We start from the raw sequence: 21,458 nt of genomic DNA, 5'->3' as shown, positions 1-21,458 counted from the left end.
TCTGGCACGGAGTAGGTGCTCAGTAAGTCGTGTTGAACACAATGAACTCCAGGGAGATAGCGCAACAGGTGCACCTGTGCAGCCTGGACGACCCCCCCCCCCCCCAACACCAGGTGTTCCCAAGGAAATCATCCCGTCCGCCCAGGGTCTAGTGACCCCTTCGTGTCCCAGGATAAAGCAGGCATTTGGATGCCCGTGTCTCTGTGTTAATCCCATTACCTCCCCTCTCCTTTGAAGCCAGATGCTAGAACACAGAGAAAGGGAAGGAAAAAAAAAAGTAATTGTACCTTTAAGTGGTGCACCTGCTGTAAAGCCAGGCACAGGGCTGAGGCTACACCCGCTTTGTTGTTTTAATCCGTCCAAGCGCGTTGCTGCAGGCCCACTGCCACGGGCCGCTTCTTAGAGCATTTTAATTGCGTGAACTAATGGTCGAATACACTCTCTCTTATTTTATAAAGTAAAATAAAGCATCCAGTGAAGCTAAACTCCGCCTGGCCATCTGAAAGATCCCATGTTCCTCCTTCCTTCTCTCAGGTGGCCCCTACTTGAGTACGACGTTGTCATGAAAAACTTTCAAAACATTTGTGTGCTTGTGCGTGTGCTGTTCTTGCGTTTTTAACATAATGATGTTACGTCTCTTCATATTTATTAATTTTTAGAAATATCAGTATTGAGGGGCCTCTGGGTGGCTCAGTTGGTTGAGCATCCAACTCTTGAATTTTGCTCAGGTCATGATCTCACGGTTCATGGGCTCGAGCCCCACATCAGCCTCTGTGCAGACAGCACGGAGCCTGCTTGGGACTCTGTCTCTTCCTCTCTCTCTGCCCCTCCCCTGCTTGCATGCATGCTCCCTCTCTCTCTCTCTCTGTTTCTCAAAATAAATAAATAAACTTAAAAGGGAAACATCAATATCGGTAGTTATTTTTAACATAATTATTTTAACATAAATGATCTTCCACTTCTGTGATCATGGTCACCCAATTCTGTCTACACAAAATCCATTCTCCCCTCCTGTTCCTTTACGTGTTAATTTGCTGGGGGTGGCAATGTGCCCGGTTAACAATAGTCACCTTTCCACATCCCCTGCAGCTGTGTAGTTATGAACCAATATTGGCAAGAAGTTATAAGCTGAAGTTTACTGGGAGAGTCTCCCGGGGAAAGCCAAGAAAGGAGCCAACATTTCTTAATATACTCACCTGGTAGAGACAGTGTTCCCTTCATTTTTTTTTTTTCCTCTCGGGAATTCAGATGCACTGGCTGGCTGGCTAGCAGCACTTTTGCGATCATGAGCGTGAACGCTTGCGTTAGAGACGGTGGTGCAGGAGGATGAACGGAGCCTGGGTCCTTAGTGACTCTGTGAATAAGCCCTGGGTAGTGTTTCTGTGAGGCTCTCTGGGAAAACGAATCTGTGGCAAAATGTGATTCAAACCGATACTTGTGTTTTTTGTGTAAGTGGCATTGTTCCGCAACCTCGTTTCAGCCGGTGCCGTTTCCTGGAGGTCCTCCCATGCTGATACCTGTCGTCGTCCGCTTTAGCTGCTGCCCCGTCGTAGCTGAAATGAACAGGTGTGCCGTGTGCCAGGCACGACTCGGGGTCCTTTACATCGGTAGCTGCTCTAATCTTCAAACAGTCCCCTGAGGCGTGTGCCGGTGTTGAGTTCATTACACGGATGGGGGGCACAGGCAAGCTAATAAGGAAGCGGCCGGCCCTCGCAGCCAGGAAGCGACAAGGCGGGGATCGGCACCCGGGGAGCTGGCCCCCCAGCTGGCCTCTAGACCGGGCCCCTCCCTCTTCCCCGGGTTGTCCACAGTGTTCTGTCGTGTGGCTCCCTGCCGGGAAGCCCTCCACCCTCGCTGGGCATTTACATCATGTCCAATCTGGGGCGTCACAGTGGACCCTTCGGAGCTGCCCACCGGCGCCCGTGGGCGGGAGCGGCCCCGCGGCAGCTGGGGACCAGGAGGAGCCCGGCCAGCGGAAGGAGCACTGAAAATCCCAGCGGGGGCCGGCACAGTGCTCCCCTAAATGGCAGGGCCAGCTGGTGCTTGTGCGGTGACCGGCCCTTTCTCACCACTGACCCCTGCCCCAAGGGGGGAGGCGGCCGGCATGCAGCGGCCAGGGCCCAGGGCGGGTCTCTGCCCCTCCCCCTAGCACCCTGGGTCTCCCCCTTGTGCTCGGGGTTGTGGATGGGGGGCTGTTCTGCCATTCTTTCCTCTTCCGCTTGGTCAGGCCTTTGTCCCAGGGAGAGAGGAGGTCTGGGCAGGGCCTCCCGAGTCCATTCTGACAAGCTCCGACCTCGGGCCCCTGGTGGCTCGGGCCATGAAGCGCCCGACTCTTGATCTCGGCTCAGGTCATGATCTCACAGTTGGTGAGTTCGAGCCCCGCATCGGGCTCTGTGCTGGCCGTGCAGAGTCTGCTTGGGCTTCTCTCTCTCTCTCTCCCTCTCTCTCTCTCTCTGCCACTCCCCTCTCTCATACTTGCTCTCTCTGTCAAAATGAAAAATAAAAAAATAAACATTAGAAGTTTGAAATGCTCCGTCCTCTTTGCCTTGTCCAGAGCTCTCTAGGTTGGTGAGTTTCCAAAGGGGAGGGCGCAGCTTTCTGGAACAATCGCAGACAGAAATGGCCCCCAGCACCCAGGTCCAGCTGGATGCCGGGGGAGGGGAGGGAGGCAGGGAAGGCATCCCATGAGGACAGCGACACCGAGTGAACATTGGTCCTTGTCACCGTGTTCAGAAATAGCACTGGCAGCGAGCCTCGCGGACCCCGCCTCCTGCCCCGCGCAGACCCCTCCCCCCCCCACGCGTGGCTCCCGACCCCTGTCAGCATCCCCAGCTCGGTCCTTCTGCCTCACGCTCCCCGTGGCCACCTTCTGCTGCTGCTTCTCGCCGTCTGTGGCTCGTCCCTGTCCTCTGCTTGCAGCCCCCTGAGCCTGACGCACGTAGCCGACTTGCGTGTCTTTTCCGACAAAAGCGAGGAGGCACAGGACACCGAGAAGGCTCTCGGGGAGCGTTCGTTGAATGACGAGCACGCCTCGTGCTATCCCCCGGTTGGTTTTCTGTGTGTGAGATTCTGTTAGGACAAAGATTGATGTCTTACCCCTGCAACGGTAAATAAGAACATGAGTGAGCTTACTGGGCTCGTCAATAAAGAACAGGATGCTGAGTATCAGTTCAAAGGAAGCCCATCTCAGGCTGGCTTCTAAGCCGCGAAGGGAAAACTCCAGAGACCCCCGCCTTCAGGCGCTGCTGGATCCAGGGGCTCCCTCTCTTTCCTCAGCGGGAACCTGACTTTCAAGCAGGAATTCTGCATCTCTGGGCCGACACAGTGTTTAGAATAGTACTCCCCCCGTTCCTTTAAGTACTTAAATGTTTTAGTTACTTTAACAAGGTCTGGCACCCGAACTCCGTCTTCCAGGCAGGACAGCATCGAGGTGAGCGCACAGGGCTTCACTTCAAATCCTGATTCTGGGATTCCTAGCTGTGTGACCTTGGGTGAGGCACTTAACCTCTCTGGGCCTCGTCTCCTTATGTCTGAAATGGGGTAGCAGGAGTACGTACCGCACGGGCCCTTGAAGGTCTACAGGAGTACGTGGCGGTGTGAGATGGGAGGAGACGAGCCACCCGGGCGTTGATCGTTGGGGCTACTGTTTTCATCCTCCTGGGTCGATAACGCAGGCTCGTGAGGCCACGCTTTCATCTTCTGTTGTAGGGATTTTTTTGTTTTTCCCCTTTGGCTTTTTTTGAAAGAATTCTCCGCCGTATGTTCTCCATTCTCCTCGGGCAGCTCTGTGTCAGCGTCTTCGTTCACGGGAGAAAAAGTTAAAGACGGTGTCACGAACGAGAACAACACCTTCATCTTCTGGTGTATTCTTTCCTTTTTTCGTTTTTTTTGTTTACTTCGCCATCAGGAAAGCATTTTCTACTTTGTGTCCTAAGACTTCTCATTAATATAATCATCCTAAATACTGGTGTAGCCAAACAAAACTACAGATGGTAACTAGCAGGCAAATGAGACTCATATGTGGGGAAAAATGAGAATGAGTCAATGGGATAGAGCAGAGGTTTTTTTTTTTTAATTATCTGTAATTAGTGGGAAAGAAAATACGTAGGCTATATTAAAAATAAGCTCTTTCTTTTTGAGGAAAAAGACCATCATAAAGAACGGGGATGCTGTTCCCTTTTATTGACATGAATTGAGATAATTAGAACTCTCAGGATTAATGTAAGGTTCCATCATAAATAATACCACCATCTGCGATAAATAGATGCCTGTCTCCTTGAATAGACACAGCGAAACATTCTCAAACCGTAAGCTATATGAGCACCAAATGCAGCCATTTAAATTCTGCTATAAAGGCTTATATTATGCAATTCTAAATCCCTTCTGATGTTTGATCAATTTTTTTTTTTTTTTTTTTTTTTTTGCTTCAATTTCCAAGCTGTTTTGGAGGCATAGTAAAAGCCGTGTTTACATTTCGGATCAATGAGCTAAACCTGGTGTATAATTCACATTGTAAAGGGCCCCGAAGAAAACACCAAGAAAGCCATCATCTGCGTGAAACAACCACTCTTAGAAAGGCTTCACTCCATCAGAAGTCAGCCAATGGTGGCTGCCACTACCTGTTTTTGTACAGTCCCCAAGAAGAATGCGTTTACGTTTTTTCATGGTTTAAGAACATTTTTTAACGTTTATTTATTTTTGAGAGACAGAGCGTGAGCAGGGGAGGGGCACAGAGAGAGGGAGACGCAGAATCCAAAGCAGGTTCCAGGCTCTGAGCTGTCAGCACAGAGCCCGACGCGGGGCTCGAACCCACGAGCCGTCGGATCACGACCTGAGCCGAAGTCAGACGCTTAACCTACTGAGTCACCCAGGCGCCCTAAAAACATTTCTTTAAACGGTAATGTGGCTGACTTGTGACAGTTCTATGAAATGTCGATTTCAGTGCCCATCAGTAAAGTTTTATTGGAACAGGGACACGGTCATGAGTTTCCATTTGTCTCTGGCTGCTTTCATGATACAATAGCAGGGCTGAATGGTTGCAAACAGAGGCCACTAGTCCCATCAAGCCTAAAATATTTACTCGCTAGACCTTGACGGAAAAAGCGGGCCCATCTCGTCTTTTTATGGCGTGCAAAGCCAACACCCTCCATTTGGCCAAAGCCACAGTGTACCATTTTAGAAGCTTTTGGCTGAACAAAAAAACCGATGCACGATGGACATCCTTCGGTTGACCCAACAGGAAGGGGGGCAGGGAGGCAAGATCCAGAAGGTCCAGGTTGCGCTCATCAGGATCCAGCGGTCCCTCTGTTGTAAAGCCCAACTGCCACATTCCTGTGCTGTGCCCGCTATCGCCAACTCTGCCTCTGGCGATCTCGCTCATAGTTCCGGGATGGACGACCGCGTTACTGGGGACAATCCGGTCCGTCACTTGCTGTTGGAGAGAAAGACATTCGCTTCCCTGATTCTCTCAGAAGGGAGGACACTTCTTGCCCGGAAGCCACAGCAAAGCCCTCCTCATCACTTCTTGGTCCCAACTGGTCCAGGACATGGCTGTCCAACCTCAGCATGGTTCACTTTAAGGCCAGATGATGCTCTGTGGTGGGGCTGTCCTGTGTGTGGAAGATGTTGAGTAGTATCTCTGGCCTCCACCCGCGAGATGGCAGTAACGTTCCCCACCTTGACCACAAGGATCAAAAATGTCCCCAGACATTGTCAAATGCCCCCGGTGTCAGAAGTTGCCCTTATCTGAGAATCACTGGCTCAGGCCTGTGCGTAACTGAACAAGTTACTGGGAACAGGTTTGAAATTCCCCGTTTGTCTTCAACCGGGGATTGGCAAATACGGCATCATGGGCTTTACCCAGCCCCTGCCTGTTTTTGTGTGGCTTGTAGCTAAGAATGGTTTTCACGTTTATAAATGGCTATATAAGCACCTGTGTAGTATTGATTTTGCCTCTTGGCCTGCAAAACCCAAGATGTTCATTCTGTGGCCCTTTCAAAAAATGTTTACCAACCCCTAATCTCAACCCTCCACCTTTATCCATCATGAAATTAAATTCGTAATCGTGTCACCTATCGAAATACATAACTAAATCACGTCAGCGTGGGGCCGTGTGCTAGGCAGGAAAAACATGAGCGGAGTAATGGTGTCTTAGTAGTAAAATAGTATCTCCGTGCATGTACTGGAGAACCAGATAAACCAGTCAGATGCTTCCTGTGTTTAGAGACCCCGTGGATGTGTCGGCCACAGATGCAGACTGGAGCAGACAGGTTTGGCCAACTTGCATTCGCAAGCAGATTGGGCATCGCTGGTGTAGTTTTCCAAAAGGATAAACGCTTCTTCGCTAAGGTTTCATCAATTGAAGTACAATTCGACCCCACTAGTTGCAATACTGGAAAATGCACATTATACGAAATTGTTGCCCACCCCCCCCCCCCCCAATGCTTTTTGTAGCCGTTCGAGATAGCTCGGTGCTTCGGGTATTTATGGTAGGTTTCTCACCCTCGTGGATGTCCACCGGAAGTCAGTGCCAGGCCGGGCAGGAGTCTGTCGTGTGGGGCCGTGTCATGCCCTGTAGAACATCTGGCAGAGCTGTCTAAATGCCCGTGGGGACCCACCCTCCGATCCTTGGGGTAACCAGAAATGCCTCCAAGGTCCCCCGAGTGCCATGTGCGCTGGGCTGAATGGTGCTCCCTCCGAAGAGTCTGTGCCCCAACCGCCAGGACCTTACCCGGCAGAATGGACCCTGAAGATGCAATGAGCTTAAGGATTTGAGATGTGGGGATTCTCCTGGGCCACCCCGGGGTGCCCGATCATCACCAGGGTCCCTGTGGGAGGGAGGCAGGAGGTCAGAGGCAACAGAAGCCGCAGGCTGCTGACTTTGAGGAGGGAGGAAGGGACCGAGGACCGCGGGCGTCTCTCAGCAGCGGAGAAGGTAAGGAAAGAGATCCTCTCTGCACCTCGCCACGAGGAACACGGCCCTGCCCGCCCCCTCATTTTAGACTTTTGACCCGCAGAACGGCCAAATATTTTTCATCGTTCTCAGCTCCTCGGTTTGTGTCATTTATCACCACAGCAACAGGAAACGAATACACCAGCTCTCAGGGGAGCAGTTCCTTCGAAAGAGCCACAGCTGGAGCCCCAGAGCCCCCTGCGGACTTGGGGTCCACACCACACGCAGGGACACGCGGCCACATGGCCACCGCTATTCGCCAAGCTCGACTTCAGGAAAATATAAGTGCCGTGCAGTTGAAACCTTGCATTTTTAGACTTAATGGCTCTACCTAGTAAATGTTTTCCTCCGTGCGTGCATACCCAAGGCACCATTCTCACACTGATAGAGTCAGAGTTTCCAAGTGTTTAGAGAATTCGTCTTTGAAAGGCATCTGCTCTCCTGGAGACGGGGGAGCGATGGAGTCACACGTCAGGGTGATTATGGAGCTCTCCCCGAGAAAGGGGGGTGTCCCCCCAGGGGCTCAGAAGGGGGAGAGGGGTACCTGCTCGTTTGAAGGAGAGCTTCTCTGTTCCGAAATTGCAAAGCACACTATGTAATTTCAGCAAAGGACATCCAGGGGCCTTGTTCAGGGAGGCACTGAAATAAAATAATCCATTTATCAAGGTGCCTTTTGTTTCAAGAAAAAAGAAACAACGCGCCACATTTAGCAGAGAGAGACATTCTGTGTCTGGAGAATGTCAGTAAATCACGAGCCCAGGAGAGGAGGAAAACCCCAGAATACTCCCGCCGGCTCGTGTTTCAAGTAAGCAGCGGTGGCTTGGAAGGGAAATCCTATCAGGGTTTTCCTGCACGCAATGGGGACAGGTAGGCTCTGTGTCCCGGGGGGTCTGACCCCAGGCAGCGGCGTCTGGGGCCCAGCGGCCCCCCCTGGACTCACGGAAGGGTCCGCCGTGCGTGCCTCGCGCAGAGGTCGTCGTGCCTCTTCTCGTCTCTGTGGCCTTGTAACCTCTCAGCACGGTTGGAATCATGGTCCTGCTCATCATGCTAAGAATGATAGTAATGACAAGAGCAAAACACTCTCTCTAGGTGTTGAGCGTGTTCTGGGGTATTTTGCTTCTTGGTTGTGAGAGGACTCCCCTTGTGGAAATGAGGGCTCTGGAGCTCGGAGGTTTAAGGTGTGTATGCCGTGTGTATACACAGGTAGGGCTATCACATCGTGCAGCAGGGCTTCCTTGGGTTTGGTCTGACCTCAGGAACGGCCTCACGCCACAAGCATCCCTGTCCTCTCCCGGATTGACACGGGTTTGGCCAGAATCCTTCCTCTGTCTCTTTTGTGCCTTTGGTGAAGCCCTGAACGCCTCGCGTGCGAATCGAGTTAGCTTACGCTCTCCCAGCCTCAGCTTGACTGACATTCCCGGACTGGACGGATCTTTCTGGAAGGGGACTGTCCTGTTGACATCACTGGCCTCCAGCCCGTCGATGCCAGGAGCATCCCCTTCTCCCGGTTGAGAGAATCAGGAATGTTCCCAGGCATTACCAGGTGCCTGTCGGAGACAAAACCACCCTTCGTTGGGAACCCGTTGTGCAGCCTCAGACAAGACACTGATGTTTTTTTTTAGAGCTCAGATATGCTAACTTTCCTAGGTGTTTGCTTTCCTCGGGGCAAAATGAGCACATATCCGCTTCTTTTTGTCTCTCAGACAATGCTTTTAAAATCAAATAGCAAACCCAACACAGCGTAAACCCGGCCCGTCTGGAGAGTCTTTGAAACGCTCATGTGCCATGCTTTACGTTCTCCAGCTGAACAGGAAAGCAGGACCTAGGATTTTTACCAAGTACCCAAGGCACGTCCACTGCTTACTCCATTCACAGCAAACCCCGGCCCCAACCCATGCTCCTAGACCGCCTTCCTGCTCCTCACGTGCCGAGGCCCCGAGCCTCTCCTGCCGAGCTCTCCTCCTGAGCCTCTCCTCTGTTCATGCCCCCTCCCGGGGGGGTCCTGTCTCCCATCTGGCCGACTTTCATGTCCCAGCCCAGAGAGAATCAGCTCCGAAGAATCCTCTCCAGTCAACACATCCACAAATGAGCATCGTGATGAAGGTGGTGTGCGTCCTGTTGGCCGAAAGGGTCATTTCCCCCCGTGTTATTCTGTCTGGGTGCAAGTGACACGGACCTCTCCTGTGTTCGCTATCTTAGAATCTCAAAAACCCAATTTCTGGCTGCAGCTTTCCCATAGAGTTCTCCAATGAACACCTGATGGAGTGTTCCAATATCCCCAACACCGACAGGCAACACAGATAAAATGGATCAACAGGAAGGGAGACAGCAAATGAACGTGCCGTCAACCAGGAGAACAGATAAAAAGGTGCCACCATCAACTGCTCCCTTGTCCCCCTCTCTATGGCCTTAGGGAACCAGCATCGGACTTTTCCAGGGTTACTGTTTCAGATCAATGCAAATTACCGAATCATCCTATCTCTCTGGGAGACGTGGGAGCAGATGAACCAGAAGGCGGGGGTGGATGTTTGTGCTCAATGGGTCACGGTGGCCATGGAATAGTTTCCTTGCCCTCGGCAGATCGAGGGTCGGGAGACAGATACAGGGAAGGCTGGCAGTCCCTTCTGCTTCCTTAATCTGTTGGGTCGGGGTCCCCAAAATGTGAGATGAGTTTGGGTGATGGACAGGGTCGCAGTGTGGGAGGACGTCCGTGGTTGATTTTGGGGGGTACAGTGACACGGTGTGAAGTCACCCGAGTCTCACAAATGAGAAAACGATACCCTTTTCAGTTCTGTTTGGATTATTCTAATTCCATCAAGGAGAAAGTCTCATTTTGGTGTCCTGTGTCTTTAGCACCTCACACTCAATAACCTCCCCACTTCACAAAGAAAGGGCAAGTGTTAGGCTCAGAGCCATACACTGGCAACAGTTGGGAGCATTGGGTCCACTGGGATTATCTAAACAAATGTATGAATTAATTGCCTGATGTTTGATTAAGTATTTACTCTAATAAGTTATCGATAAAATCATCGATTAAGTTGTAGTGCGTAACTACACGGCTGATGTCATGAACGTGTTATCGGAGTGTCCGAAGCTTAGGAAACACCATCTTCGGTTTGAATTATTGTGTGTGCAGGGAGCTGTTCCTGGCCATCATGGGCGTACATATGCTCAATAGATTCTTGTTTTTGAAGACTTTCTATTTTTAGACCGGGTTTAGGTTCACGGCAAAATTGAGGAGAAGATACAGAGAGTTCCCATGTACCCAGAGTCCCTAGTTTACGTTAGGGTTGACTCTTGGTGTTGTACCTTCTGTAGGTTTGGACAAATGTGTAATGACATGTGTCTAGTGTTGCAGTATCATACAGAGTATTTTCACTGCTCTTAAAAAATTCTCTCTGCCGTACTCGTTGGCTGAAGTAAGTCATGTGGCAACGTAGATGCAAGGAGTGGGCCAAGAGACTCTTCTTCTTGAAGGGAGGGCTGCAGGGCCACATGCAAAAGGTATAGATACAGGAGAACTGGGTCCATTTTTAATTGCTGCACACAACTACTGTTTTGTCCCAAATGTTTGGCTCTATCTACCTACTTATCTATCTACTTCCTATGCATCCATCCATCCATCCATCCATCCATCCACCCACCTGTCCATCCATCCATTCACATTCCTGTCCATTCATCCATCAGTCCACCCATCTGTCCATCTGTCCATCCATCCATCCATCCATCCACCCACCCACCCACCTGTTTGTCCATCCATCCATCCATCCATCCATCCATCCATCCATCCATCAATCCACCCATCTGTCCATCCATCCACCCACCTGTTCATCCATCCATCCATCCATCCATCCATCCATCCATCCATCCACCCACCTGTCCATCCATCCATTCACATTCCTGTCCATTCATCCATCAATCCACCCATCTGTCCATCTGTCCATCCATCCATCCATCCACCCACCTGTTTGCCCATCCATCCATCCGTCGATCCATCCATCCATCCATCCATCAATCCACCCATCTGTCCATCCATCCACCCACCTGTTCGTCCATCCATCCATCCATCCATCCATCCATCAATCCACCCATCTGTCCATCCATCCACCCACCTGTTCATCCATCCATCCATCCATCCACCCACCTGTCCATCCATTCATTCACATTCCTGTCCATTCATCCATCAATCCACCCATCTGTCCATCTGTCCATCCATCCATCCATCCACCCACCTGTTTGTCCATCCATCCATCCGTCGATCCATCCATCCATCCATCAATCCACCCATCTGTCCATCCATCCACCCACCTGTTCATCCATCCATCCATCCATCCATCCATCCATCCATCCATCCATCCATGGAAACTGAAGCTCCCAGAATGTGAGAACTTGCTCAAGATCCCATGATGGTTCAGTAGGTCAACCCTTGACACCTCTATGGCCAACCTTCATGCCTTTAACCACCGTACTAGACCCACTTCCTTCTTCATGGTGTCTGTCTCTTCTTGCTCACATTAAATCTCTCATGAACTGGAAAATTCGGAACTGCATTTAGCGGGAAGGTAAGAGCGAGGCGCTTTTTCCTCCACCAGAAAGGTAAGGAGTGACCTACTTAAATAACAGAGAATCCCGAGAGAGAAGACAGCTAGACAGCACGCCCACTCCAGCTTTACTTTATAGAAAACAAAGTCAGCATTTACAAAAAAACAAAAGGTCCTATTTTAGGCTTTGTTGGGCATGGAAAATCCACAAAAACGTGGAAAAAAAGGAATCCCTACTTGCAGACAGAGTGAAAAACGAGGAGAAGGCTTTGTGGTGGTGCTTTCTTTGGCGGGGAGCACCCAGCACGCATGGGCTTAGCATCCTGCTCCGCTCCTTCAGAGAGCCTGCAGCCCCCTTCGCCCCAAACAAATCGGCCTCCAAATCTCCACGCTTCGGGGCTTCAGGGCGTTTTCGGAGAGGGATGGGCACCCGAGAATAAAACATCTGATGTGGCGGTTCAGCTCGGGTTTTATAAAGTATTGCAGGTAGCTTAAATAGTCCATGGATCGTTTAAGGACATGGAACCAGAACTCTTTCTGGGATGTCCGACGCTGGCAGGGCCTTTTGAGGGCGATTTACCCCGGTTCTGGAATGGAGAGGGGAGAGGAGAGAGAGGGGTGTTACCCTTGTTACTGGTGGTGTCAGCTCACAGTCTCCGGCCAAGAGCAGGAGAGGACGCCGACTCTTTGAAAAGCCGTCTTGACAACCCAGCCCTTTCGGCCTCGGTGCCACCGAGAGCAGCTTTGATCGGCCAGCTGGTGTCCCTGCTGGGGGAGGATTAGGGGGGCTGCAGAGCTGAGAGGCACAGGCCGCCCCATGTGCTGGATGGGCTGTGCCTGCCGCAGTCAGGAGGAAGGCCAGCGGGGGAGAGAGCACTCCCCTCTTCCTCAGTATAGGAACGGGGGGCCACGTCTGCGTTGCTGGGCTGGTTTTCAAAGACAAGGGCAAGGCCATGGGCCTCGGGGGCCTCGCAAAGTCAGCCACTGGGCGCTTGAACCTCCTAGTTGCGTATGTAGTGAGTTTTCGTGAGCCACCCACAGTGCAAGTACGAGCCAGGGGGCACCTCTAGAGAGGAGAACCTTCAAACGGCAAGGAGCCTGCTGGCCGTATTGCAGGCCATGCCTGTGGGGGACAGAGAAGGGCGGGCAGGCAGGGGAGATGCTCTCTCCCGTCTCAGCGCCGAGCTCCCGCCCCCGGTGGGGACTCACTGGGCTGCAGACACCAGTCGGGGCTTTCCAACTCGGATGCACCTGGAGGTCAAGCAGGTGACTTAACTGAGCCCCGTGGCCTGCTGAGTGTCTCGCCCGCTTGTTGCCGCGTCCTCCCATGTGTAAGGGGAAGCTGGAAACCCAGATGCCTCCCAGCCGTTAAAGATGGTTCCCATTCTTAGGGATTCTTTAAAACGCTATGGGCAAGGGGCTCCTGGCTGAAGCGTCCGGCTTCGGCTCAGGTCATGATCTCACGGTCCGTGGGTTCGAGCCCCGCGTCGGGCTCTGTGCTGGCAGCTCGGAGCCTGGAGCTGCTTCCGATTCTGTGTTTCTCTCTCTGCCCCTCCCCAGCTTGTGCCCTGTCTGTCTCTCTCTCGCTCAAAAATAAATAAACATTAAAAAAAACTTTTTTAAATACTGTGGGCAAAACAAAGCCCATTGCCAGGCTGGGTAGGATGCCGTAAGTGAGCAGTTTGCACGATCGCCCCATCTGCCCTTTTTTTTTTTTCCTGCTTTGACTTTATGAACTTTTTTGTTCTGCAAAACATTTAAACAGTCCTTTACACAGGCAAGGTTATCACTTTGTTGAAAATTGCATTTGGATCTGGAGTCATAATTAGAAAGCGTTCCCTACACTCAGCTCGCAAAGGAACTCATCCATTGTTTTCTTTTAGTACTGAAAAAAAATTTATTTCCTTTTATTTAGATCACTGATTTACATGAAGTTTATTCGTGGGTATGGTGTGAGATATGGATCTAATGTTGTCTTTTGTCTCAGGGGGCTAGCCAGTTGTCCCAGAACCACTTATTAAAGTGTCTCTCTTTGGGGCGCCTGGGTGGCCCAGTCAGTTAAGCATCTGACTCTCGATTCCAGCTCAGGTCTTGATCTCACAGTTTGTGAGCTTGAGCTCTGCATCAGGCTCTGCACAGACGGCGTGGAGCCTGCTTGGCATTTTCTCTCTCTCACTCTGCCCCTCCCTGTTCTCTCTCTCTCCCTCTCTTTCCGGCACAAAATAAATAAACATTAAAAAAGCAAAAACAGAGGTCTCTTTTCGCCTCACGATTTGGGTACTGCCTTTATCACACGCCAAATTTCCAGATGCACCCGAGTTCTTTTATGGACCCCTCGGTTCCACTGGTCCGTTTCTCTGTTCACGTATCCCTGCCACCAAATGTTTTAACCTCACGCAGACCATTAATAAACATCCTGACTCTACACCCACAGGTATCTTGCCAGCTTTTTGTCACATGGACATAGGAGATCGTCACTGCTGAATCGTTCCCAGGGAACAAAAATCTAGAGCTCCAGGCTCCAGTATATACTTGGCATAGCACACAGTCCTTTACTGGCTGATGCCGGGAGGACCGTGAAAACGCTGGCCACGTGGGCTTTGGAATGTTCCTCCTCGTTTCTGAGTTGCTTGTGGGCCTGCTGTGTTCCCCGGAGTCCAGTAATGACCCATTCTCTGTCTTTTTTTCTTGTCTCCCGCTGCCCCCGCAGTGATTGAGGGCCGCGGGGTCACCGACGACGTGCACAGGTTCTCCTCGCGGCCGCCCTACCTGCCCGTGAGCTACCACATCCTGGGGGCCGAGACCGCCTTCTTCCTGAAGGAGGCCAGCCAGGACGCCCTGCACAACTCCAGCCTGCGCACCAGAGTCGAGTCCTTCTTCACGTACAAGGCCACGAGGCCCCCGGCGCTCAACGCCAGCTACGGGCCCTTCTCCGTGCAGAAGGTGGTGCCCCTGGACCTGATGGTCCCTTCCAACCTGCTGGGGCCGGCCAGCAAGTTCGGCCTCAACTGGAAGCTGAGGGCGCACATCGTGCGGGACAAGGTGTACCTGAGCCGCCCCAAGGTGCAGGTGCTTTTCCATCTGCTGGGCCGGGACTGGGCGGCACGGAGCCCGGGCGAGAGACTGCCCTGCCTGCGGGTGTTCGCCTTCCGGGAGACCCGGGAGGTGCGGGCCGGCTGCCGGCTGCAGGGGGCCCTGGGGCTGTGCGTGGCCGAGCTGGAGCTGCTGGCCGGCTGGTTCGGGCCCCCCACCGTGCTGGCCGGGAGGAAGAAGGCGCCGGGGCCGCCCGAGGGGAGCCCCGTGGAGCTCTACTATGCCGTGCAGCCGGGGGACGGGCGCGGGGACTGTGCCGGCGGCGGGGACGCCAGGAAGGGCAACTCCATCCGGCCGGGGAGGGACGGGCCGGAGGAGGCCGTGCCCCGCCTGCAGAGGATCGGGAGCGTCAGCCTCTACCGGGCCCAGGACAGCGCCCAGCTCCGCGAGCTGCGTCTGGACAGCAACGTGGCCATCTGGCTGCCCTCCCAGCCCGTGAAACAAGGAGACGTGGTCACTGCCTACGTCAGCGTCGCCAACAACTCCACCGTGGACCTCTTCATCCTGAGGTAGGTGCCCCGCCTGGCCCGCGGCAGCCTGGGCCCTTGGCCCCCTGCGGGGACCCTCTGGCTTCGCGGTGAAGTCACGTTCTCGGGCATGCGGCCCCCCCCACGTGCATTCGGCAGCCCCTCTTACGTCGTGGGTGAGGGGGCGGGAGGAAGGGGGCCAGAAACCGCTTCCGAAGGAAACAAGTGGGAAGGAATCGCTCTTCTTTGACCTTGAGTTGCCATCGAACTTGGAGGAGAAGGATGTGATTTTTCTTTCGCTTGAGTTCCTTTGTAGATACGCAGACAGCACTTGTGTGACGGAGACCGTAAGGTCCCAGGGCCCGAGAAAAGACCTAGGGTTTTTGATGCTCCGTTTTGGGCGTGCGTGGGAAAAAGGGCAAGGACACGCCCTTCATAAAAAAATCCTTGAGGTTCAATGCTGCCAAGTCGGGGCTGGGGAAGCCTCAGTTCCTGAGCCCAGGTTAGCGGTGATTAAAGGAGAAATCGCCGCACGGAGGTGTTGCGTCTTCTAAAAAAAGAAAGAACAGAAAGTCAGTCGAAGCAACAGAATAACCCGGCTGCCGTCACCGCAGCTGGCTCAGCAGGTGGCTCAGGGTTTCTCTGTGACTCTGTGTGACGATTCCGGGTTCGGTACAGGAGCGTCTGTTATCTGAGGATTATTCATACTGGGGAAAAGCCACTTACGGCAAATCCTCTTAAATTGCGGACCCGGATTTCATCATAATGAGAAAATATTTGATTGAGATTTGTTTAAAAGATAACGATGATAAGAATCGCTTCCCTCCCCCCACCCCCTTTCTAGTTAAGAAGGTCTTGGGTGATACTTACAGCTACGCTGTGGTTCTTTTTAGCATAAAAAAAAAAATCACACTTGGAAAGAATTGCTCGGGAAAAGTATCTGCAGAGTAGAATGGTGGCATTTTATCGCATTTTTCTTTTGGTTTAAGTTTTGTCATTTACCTTGAAGAATGGTCATTTTCAAAGGCTGTGTTTGTGTTTGTTTCCCTAAGATGCCCTCAGAGGTTTCGAGATGTGTCTCCAGGCATTGTCTTCATCCCCCGGGATTCAGATAATTCTCTAAAGCGGCTGTCTTGGCATTGTCCTTGTAATCGTTTTCTTTCAATTTTTAAGTGGGCTGATTGTATCCGCTCTCCCGTTGCGTTCTTGGATGTGATCGAGGGCTTCTACAACATGGCTATGAAATCCCACGTCTTTTACAAGATACCAAGTTTGCCCTGCGGGGATTCCCAGTGCGGCTACACTGTCAGCCTCGGTGGTCAGCCAGACCCCTGCTGACTGTGTGTGAGAGGACGGACACACCTCCCTGTCAGGGCACCGGTGACTTCACGGCAATGTCAACCTTACAACCGCGGGGCCAGTATAGCAAATACTGAGATAAGAGGATCAGGGTTTGCTTCCTCCCGTCTTTGATGGGAAAGATACAGGGAAGGTGTGAGTTTTGTTCTTCCTGAGTTCCTTAGCATGCTCGGTTCCAGATCGTTTCATTCTAAATAAAATAAATACATGCGGCCCTGGCTTTGGAACATAGATGCACAAGACGGAACCAACGGCACCAGTGGGAGGAGCCAGCACAGTTCTGAGCCCAAATCTTCTGCTTCCCGGGTTGTGCCAGCTCCCTGTGCCTCTGTCCCCTCATGTCTACATCAGATGCCATCGTAGCCTATCCTGTTCTACAGGGGAGGCCCCCGAGGGCCAGTATTTATTCGTTAAGGCTTGTAACAGTGCCTGGCACGTAAAAGGTGCGTATATGAGGGTTGTGTTTGGACATCCATCAAAACTTGCAGAAGTGCTGAATTCTGTTTCAGCAGTAAAAGGACATCACCGTGCCTTGCATGAAACTGCAGCTGCCAGCTCTGTTCTCGACGTCCTATTGATTCCCGCTTCACCGTGATTTTCTTTGAAGAGCAAAACTATTTTGTTTTTTGGTTTTTGGGTTGTTTGTTTTGTTTTTAATAACGACAAGCCCTTTGGAGCACAGAGGGCAGTGATGGCGGGGTTCAGGGCTGGACGCTGCGTAATGCCGTGAAGTGCGGCAGCCTTGTTTCTGCCTTCCTGATCTTTCCAACCCCAGACCAGAGTCCTGGGGGACAGGTGGGAATGACTCCCAGACGGGAGGCCCGAAGGATGTGGCTCCCATGACCGATGGGCAGACTGTGCAAGAAGCAGGCTTTCCCTTTCTAGATAATATATTTCATTTAAAGAAATTGTGTTTAAGTTTATTTATTTATTTTTTTTTGAGAGAGAGAAAGAGAGAGAGAGAATCCCAAGCAGGCTCTGAGCTGTCAGCACAGAGCCCAACACAGGGTTCAAACCCACAAACCGCGAGATCATCACCTGAGCCGAGGCTGGATGCTTAACCAACCGAGCTACTTGGGCGCCCCTATTTATTTATTTTGAGGGCAAGAAAGCAAGCTTGCGTGAGCAGAGGAGGGATGGAGAGAGAGAGAGAGAGAGAGAGAGAGAGAGAGAGAGAGAGAGAGAGAGAACCCCAAGCAGGATCTGCACTGTCAGTGTGGAGCCTAAGTGGGGCTCCAACCCACAACCTTGGGGTCCTGATCTGAGCCAAAATCAAGAGTCTGATGCTCAACTGACTGAGCCACCCGGGTGCCTCCAAAATAATTTTCCTGTTTAAATACATTGTTCCAAGGATAGAAATACAGTAAGAGAACAGGAGGGGACCCACACAGATGCGGCAGGAACAGTGAGTCTGCCCCTTCCTCCCCGCCAGGGCGCGTGCTCACGGGATCCCACACCCAGCTGCCCTCCACCCTTCCCTCCCACAGGAGAAACCCATCTTGCCCGTCACTGTTACCTTTCTCCTCAGAAATTCCGGGGCCTTGAGGAGTCCTTGAAAGGCCTCTCCTGACTCTGAAATCCCCCCTCATTCTCCCCTGTCATCTTTCACCACGGCTTTGACGACAAGGCTGTATTTGGAGACATCCAGGACTTTTTGGAAATCGTTACAGGGCCACTACCCTGTATTGGAACCCGGCCTGGGCCTCCTTTCTAAGATCATTTTCGCGAATGAGACCCTCTTCCATAGGCAAAAAGCAGCAGCCTCCTTTTCACTGGAGACTTCATGAATTTAATTCAAAGGCAACCCCAGTTTTATGATCAAAGTCAAGACGTGGAAAGTTGAAGCGTTGTGCCCTTTAGTCGTAACGTTATTTGGAAAACCTACCTGAGAACGTGACAAAGAATGATCACCACCATAAATGAAGCACGCATAACCGGAGGTGTTTCATAGACACATCTAAGTGTGTCCATCCAGTGGGCAAGGCCCCTTGGTCCCTTGTCACACATCAAACCACAGAGCAAACGTATATGGAATTCATCCAAAACCAAATACCTGATGTCAAGCTTGTATCACATACGTCCCTTTCTGTGGATGTTCTCCTTCACGACTGATGGAGACTTCTTGATCAATGTCAAGATTCCTTATAGCGGGCGGAGGCGTTGTTCCCTCTTCTGGGGACTTCCAGAATACATTGACGGTTGGAGTCGTCGGTCCTGAAAATTCCCGTTGCCGTCCCCACGTGCCTGAATGTTCCGGAAGCTCTCGGGATGCTGAGGGTGGCTCTCATTCCCGGCCACTGCTTCCTCAAAGCCCCGTGTTACATGAGGTTTACAGTTTCTTCCTGTGTTGGGATCAATGTTCGCTTTACCTCCGTGGGTCCGCACCTTGCAGGTCATTAAAGGGCTGAGCAGGGAAGGCCACTGCCCCTTGGCCTTGTCACTGAGCAACGAAATTGATACCTTCAGATGCCAAAGAGGTGGCCCATTGTCCGCTGTGGCTGGGGACAGGCTTGCTTCCTTGTGTCCAAAGTTCAGGAAAACAAGAACCAGAAGTAAAACCGATGAATCCCTGAAGTCATAGTCAGCAAACGTTTACTGTGAACACACCAGAAGGACACTGCACACCGGGAGCCCTCCAGCCAAAACATGGAATGAGGCTTGAGTGGGGTGTGTGTTAGAAAGCGGTTCCCAGAAGGGCACCTGGGGGGCTCAGTCGGTCGAGCGTCCGACTTCGGCTCAGGTCACGATCTCGTGGTTCGTGGGTTCGAGCCCCGCGTCGGGCTCTGTGCTGACAGCTCAGAGCCTGGAGCCTGCTTCCAATTCTGTGTCTCTCTCTCTCTCTCTGCCCTTCCCCCACTCTCACTTTGTCTCACTCTTTCTCTCAAAAATAAATAAATGTAAAAAAAATAAACAATAAAACAAAATAAGAGAACTCTTAAAATACAGAAATCGGCTCCTGGGTGGCTCAGTCAGTTAAGCATCTGACTTCGGCTCAGGTCCTGATCTCGCGGTCCGTGAGTTCGAGCCCCGCGTTGGGCTCTGTGCTGACAGCTTGGAGCCTGGAGCCTGCTTCGGATTCTGTGTCTCCCTCTCTCTCTGTTTCTCCCCCACTTGTGATCTGTGTCTCCCTCTCTCTCTCTCTGCCCCTCCCCTGCTAGCACTGTCTCTCTCAAAATAAACAAACATTTAAAGTTTTTTTTTTTTAAAGAAAAGAAAAGGGAAGGGGAGGAAGCAGATCCCAGAGCCTGGAGGCACGGACTGTTTCTTCTTCACGGGCGTTGGTTACAATATTAGGATCTTCTTAAATGGAAGGAAATGGGTTACTGGTTACCTCCTCTCCATTTGGGGGAACAGTTTAAATCTTGCTTATGGTTTCCAGAGGCATAAGCAAGCAATGACCCAGTTCAGGTTGGCCTCGCCTGTCTTGCCAAACAAGCTCACCGAAAAGCTTTGCTTGTGTGACCCACCTGGGTTTGTCGGCTCAGGGAGTTCCCAAGGCTGGTCTCTGCTTGTGTGTGGTTTCAATACACCCCCACCGCTTTGGGTCAGCAGAGTGTGAGCAGCTCGCCTGGTGTGACTGTCACGTCACTGCTGGTGCGGCGTCCAGGCTGAGGACCCCCACGTTCGCTGCTCCAACATTCGCCATCATGCACGCGGGCGGGCTGACTGTTGAGTTCCTTCAGGCGTCGGGTCCTGATGGACATGGATTGATGTGTGAGTGACCGCCGAGGGGCATCTAAGACCTTGGGGAGGAGACAGAGGTCAATAGGATGACCAGAGAGTAAAACAGTCCCCCAGAGCAGAGGTTCCCAGAAACCAAGACTTAGCCAACTGAGCAACTCAAGTGGGTTGTAATCAGATTCAAGTTCTACCAGTCGAGGTCAATCCACATTATTTTCCCGGTGATTTCACACAGGTGCAAGGTGATGTGTTAGCGACCGCCTGTCCTCACGCTCGCTTGGGACGAGATGGCCGTGAGCGTGTTTCATTTCAGGAGGTGGTGCTGCACGTGGGCTCTCCCCTGAACCAGGACTCTGAGCCCCGGGAGCGATCGCTAATTTAATAAGGAGGCATCTCTTTGGAAATAAAAGAATACGAAGGTGGATAATCCGAGCAGATGATAAGCAGTCTAGATCTGAGTTGGAAGCTCTTCAGAGGGTGGGGTTTCAGTCCCAGGGGTTTTCCCGGTTTGCGGGTTGACCCTTTGATGATGTGAACCTCGCGGCCTGTCGAGCAGCGGGCACGAAGGTCGTCCCCACGAGTTCCATCGCGGTGGTTTCTCTGACGTTTACAGGTAGATCACAAAACCCGAGAGACCACAGACAGTGAGGATCTGATCACGGTACACTGTAGCTTTCCCCTGAAATACCATTTTTCTAGTCATTTCAAAGATACAGTGAAACTCATTTGTTTGTAAAAAAAAAAAAAAAGGCTAATTAAATGTGGATTATTGATGTAAATGTGGTCAGAATACTGATTCTGTGCATATTCCCCAGAATGACATTTTAGTAACAAGCTGTGGTCAGATCCAAAGGGCCTCACCCGCTCCCTAAAGTCAACCTCAGTTCTTAAAACTGTCTGGTAATAAGGAACATCAGACCTTTAAAGGGTCTTTATGCTAAGAAGCCACGCGAAGATCTTGTCTAATTGTCACTCATTACAAAGAGAACAGATTCTCGTTGAGCTTATACGAGTACATGTGTTATCGGGAAAAATGAGACTATTTCATAAGAGTTTCTGAATTCCGGGGCAATCAGGTGGGGAGAAAGAGACGGATGTTTCCGTCTTTGTTTACAGTCATACGCTTTGTCAAATTGCTGTGAGTTACAAACGTCTGAAGAGAGAGGAGGAAAGGGCTTCCTTCACTCGGCAAAACAAAATAGTAAAGAACCAGCAATGTTTGTCAAGTTATCAGAAGAAGCTGTGTTCTGGAGGTCAGGTCGGGTCTTTGCAGACGAGGGACTTTGGCCTGTGGGAGAATCGGGCGTAGAGCGGGGCGTCTCTGTGACACAAGATGTACCAACGGTGACGGTGAAAGATCTGGAG

General features: G+C 51.7%; 1 protein-coding gene across 1 annotated transcript in view; it reads left to right on the top strand.

The window, feature by feature from the left end:
* TMEM132C (transmembrane protein 132C) overlaps positions 1-21,458 on the top strand; it is a 308,999-nt gene that overhangs the window by 89,776 nt on the left and 197,765 nt on the right. The window contains exon 2 of the mRNA XM_027044313.2: positions 14,204-15,095. Within this exon, the coding sequence (XP_026900114.1) occupies positions 14,204-15,095 (892 nt within the window). The remainder of the gene's footprint in view (positions 1-14,203; positions 15,096-21,458) is intronic.

Source organism: Acinonyx jubatus, chromosome D3 (genome assembly GCF_027475565.1).
Source record: "Acinonyx jubatus isolate Ajub_Pintada_27869175 chromosome D3, VMU_Ajub_asm_v1.0, whole genome shotgun sequence".
Lineage (NCBI taxonomy): Eukaryota > Metazoa > Chordata > Mammalia > Carnivora > Felidae > Acinonyx > Acinonyx jubatus.
The sequence above is the reverse complement of the archived record's forward strand: the minus strand, read 5'-3'. Positions and strand labels throughout refer to the sequence as shown.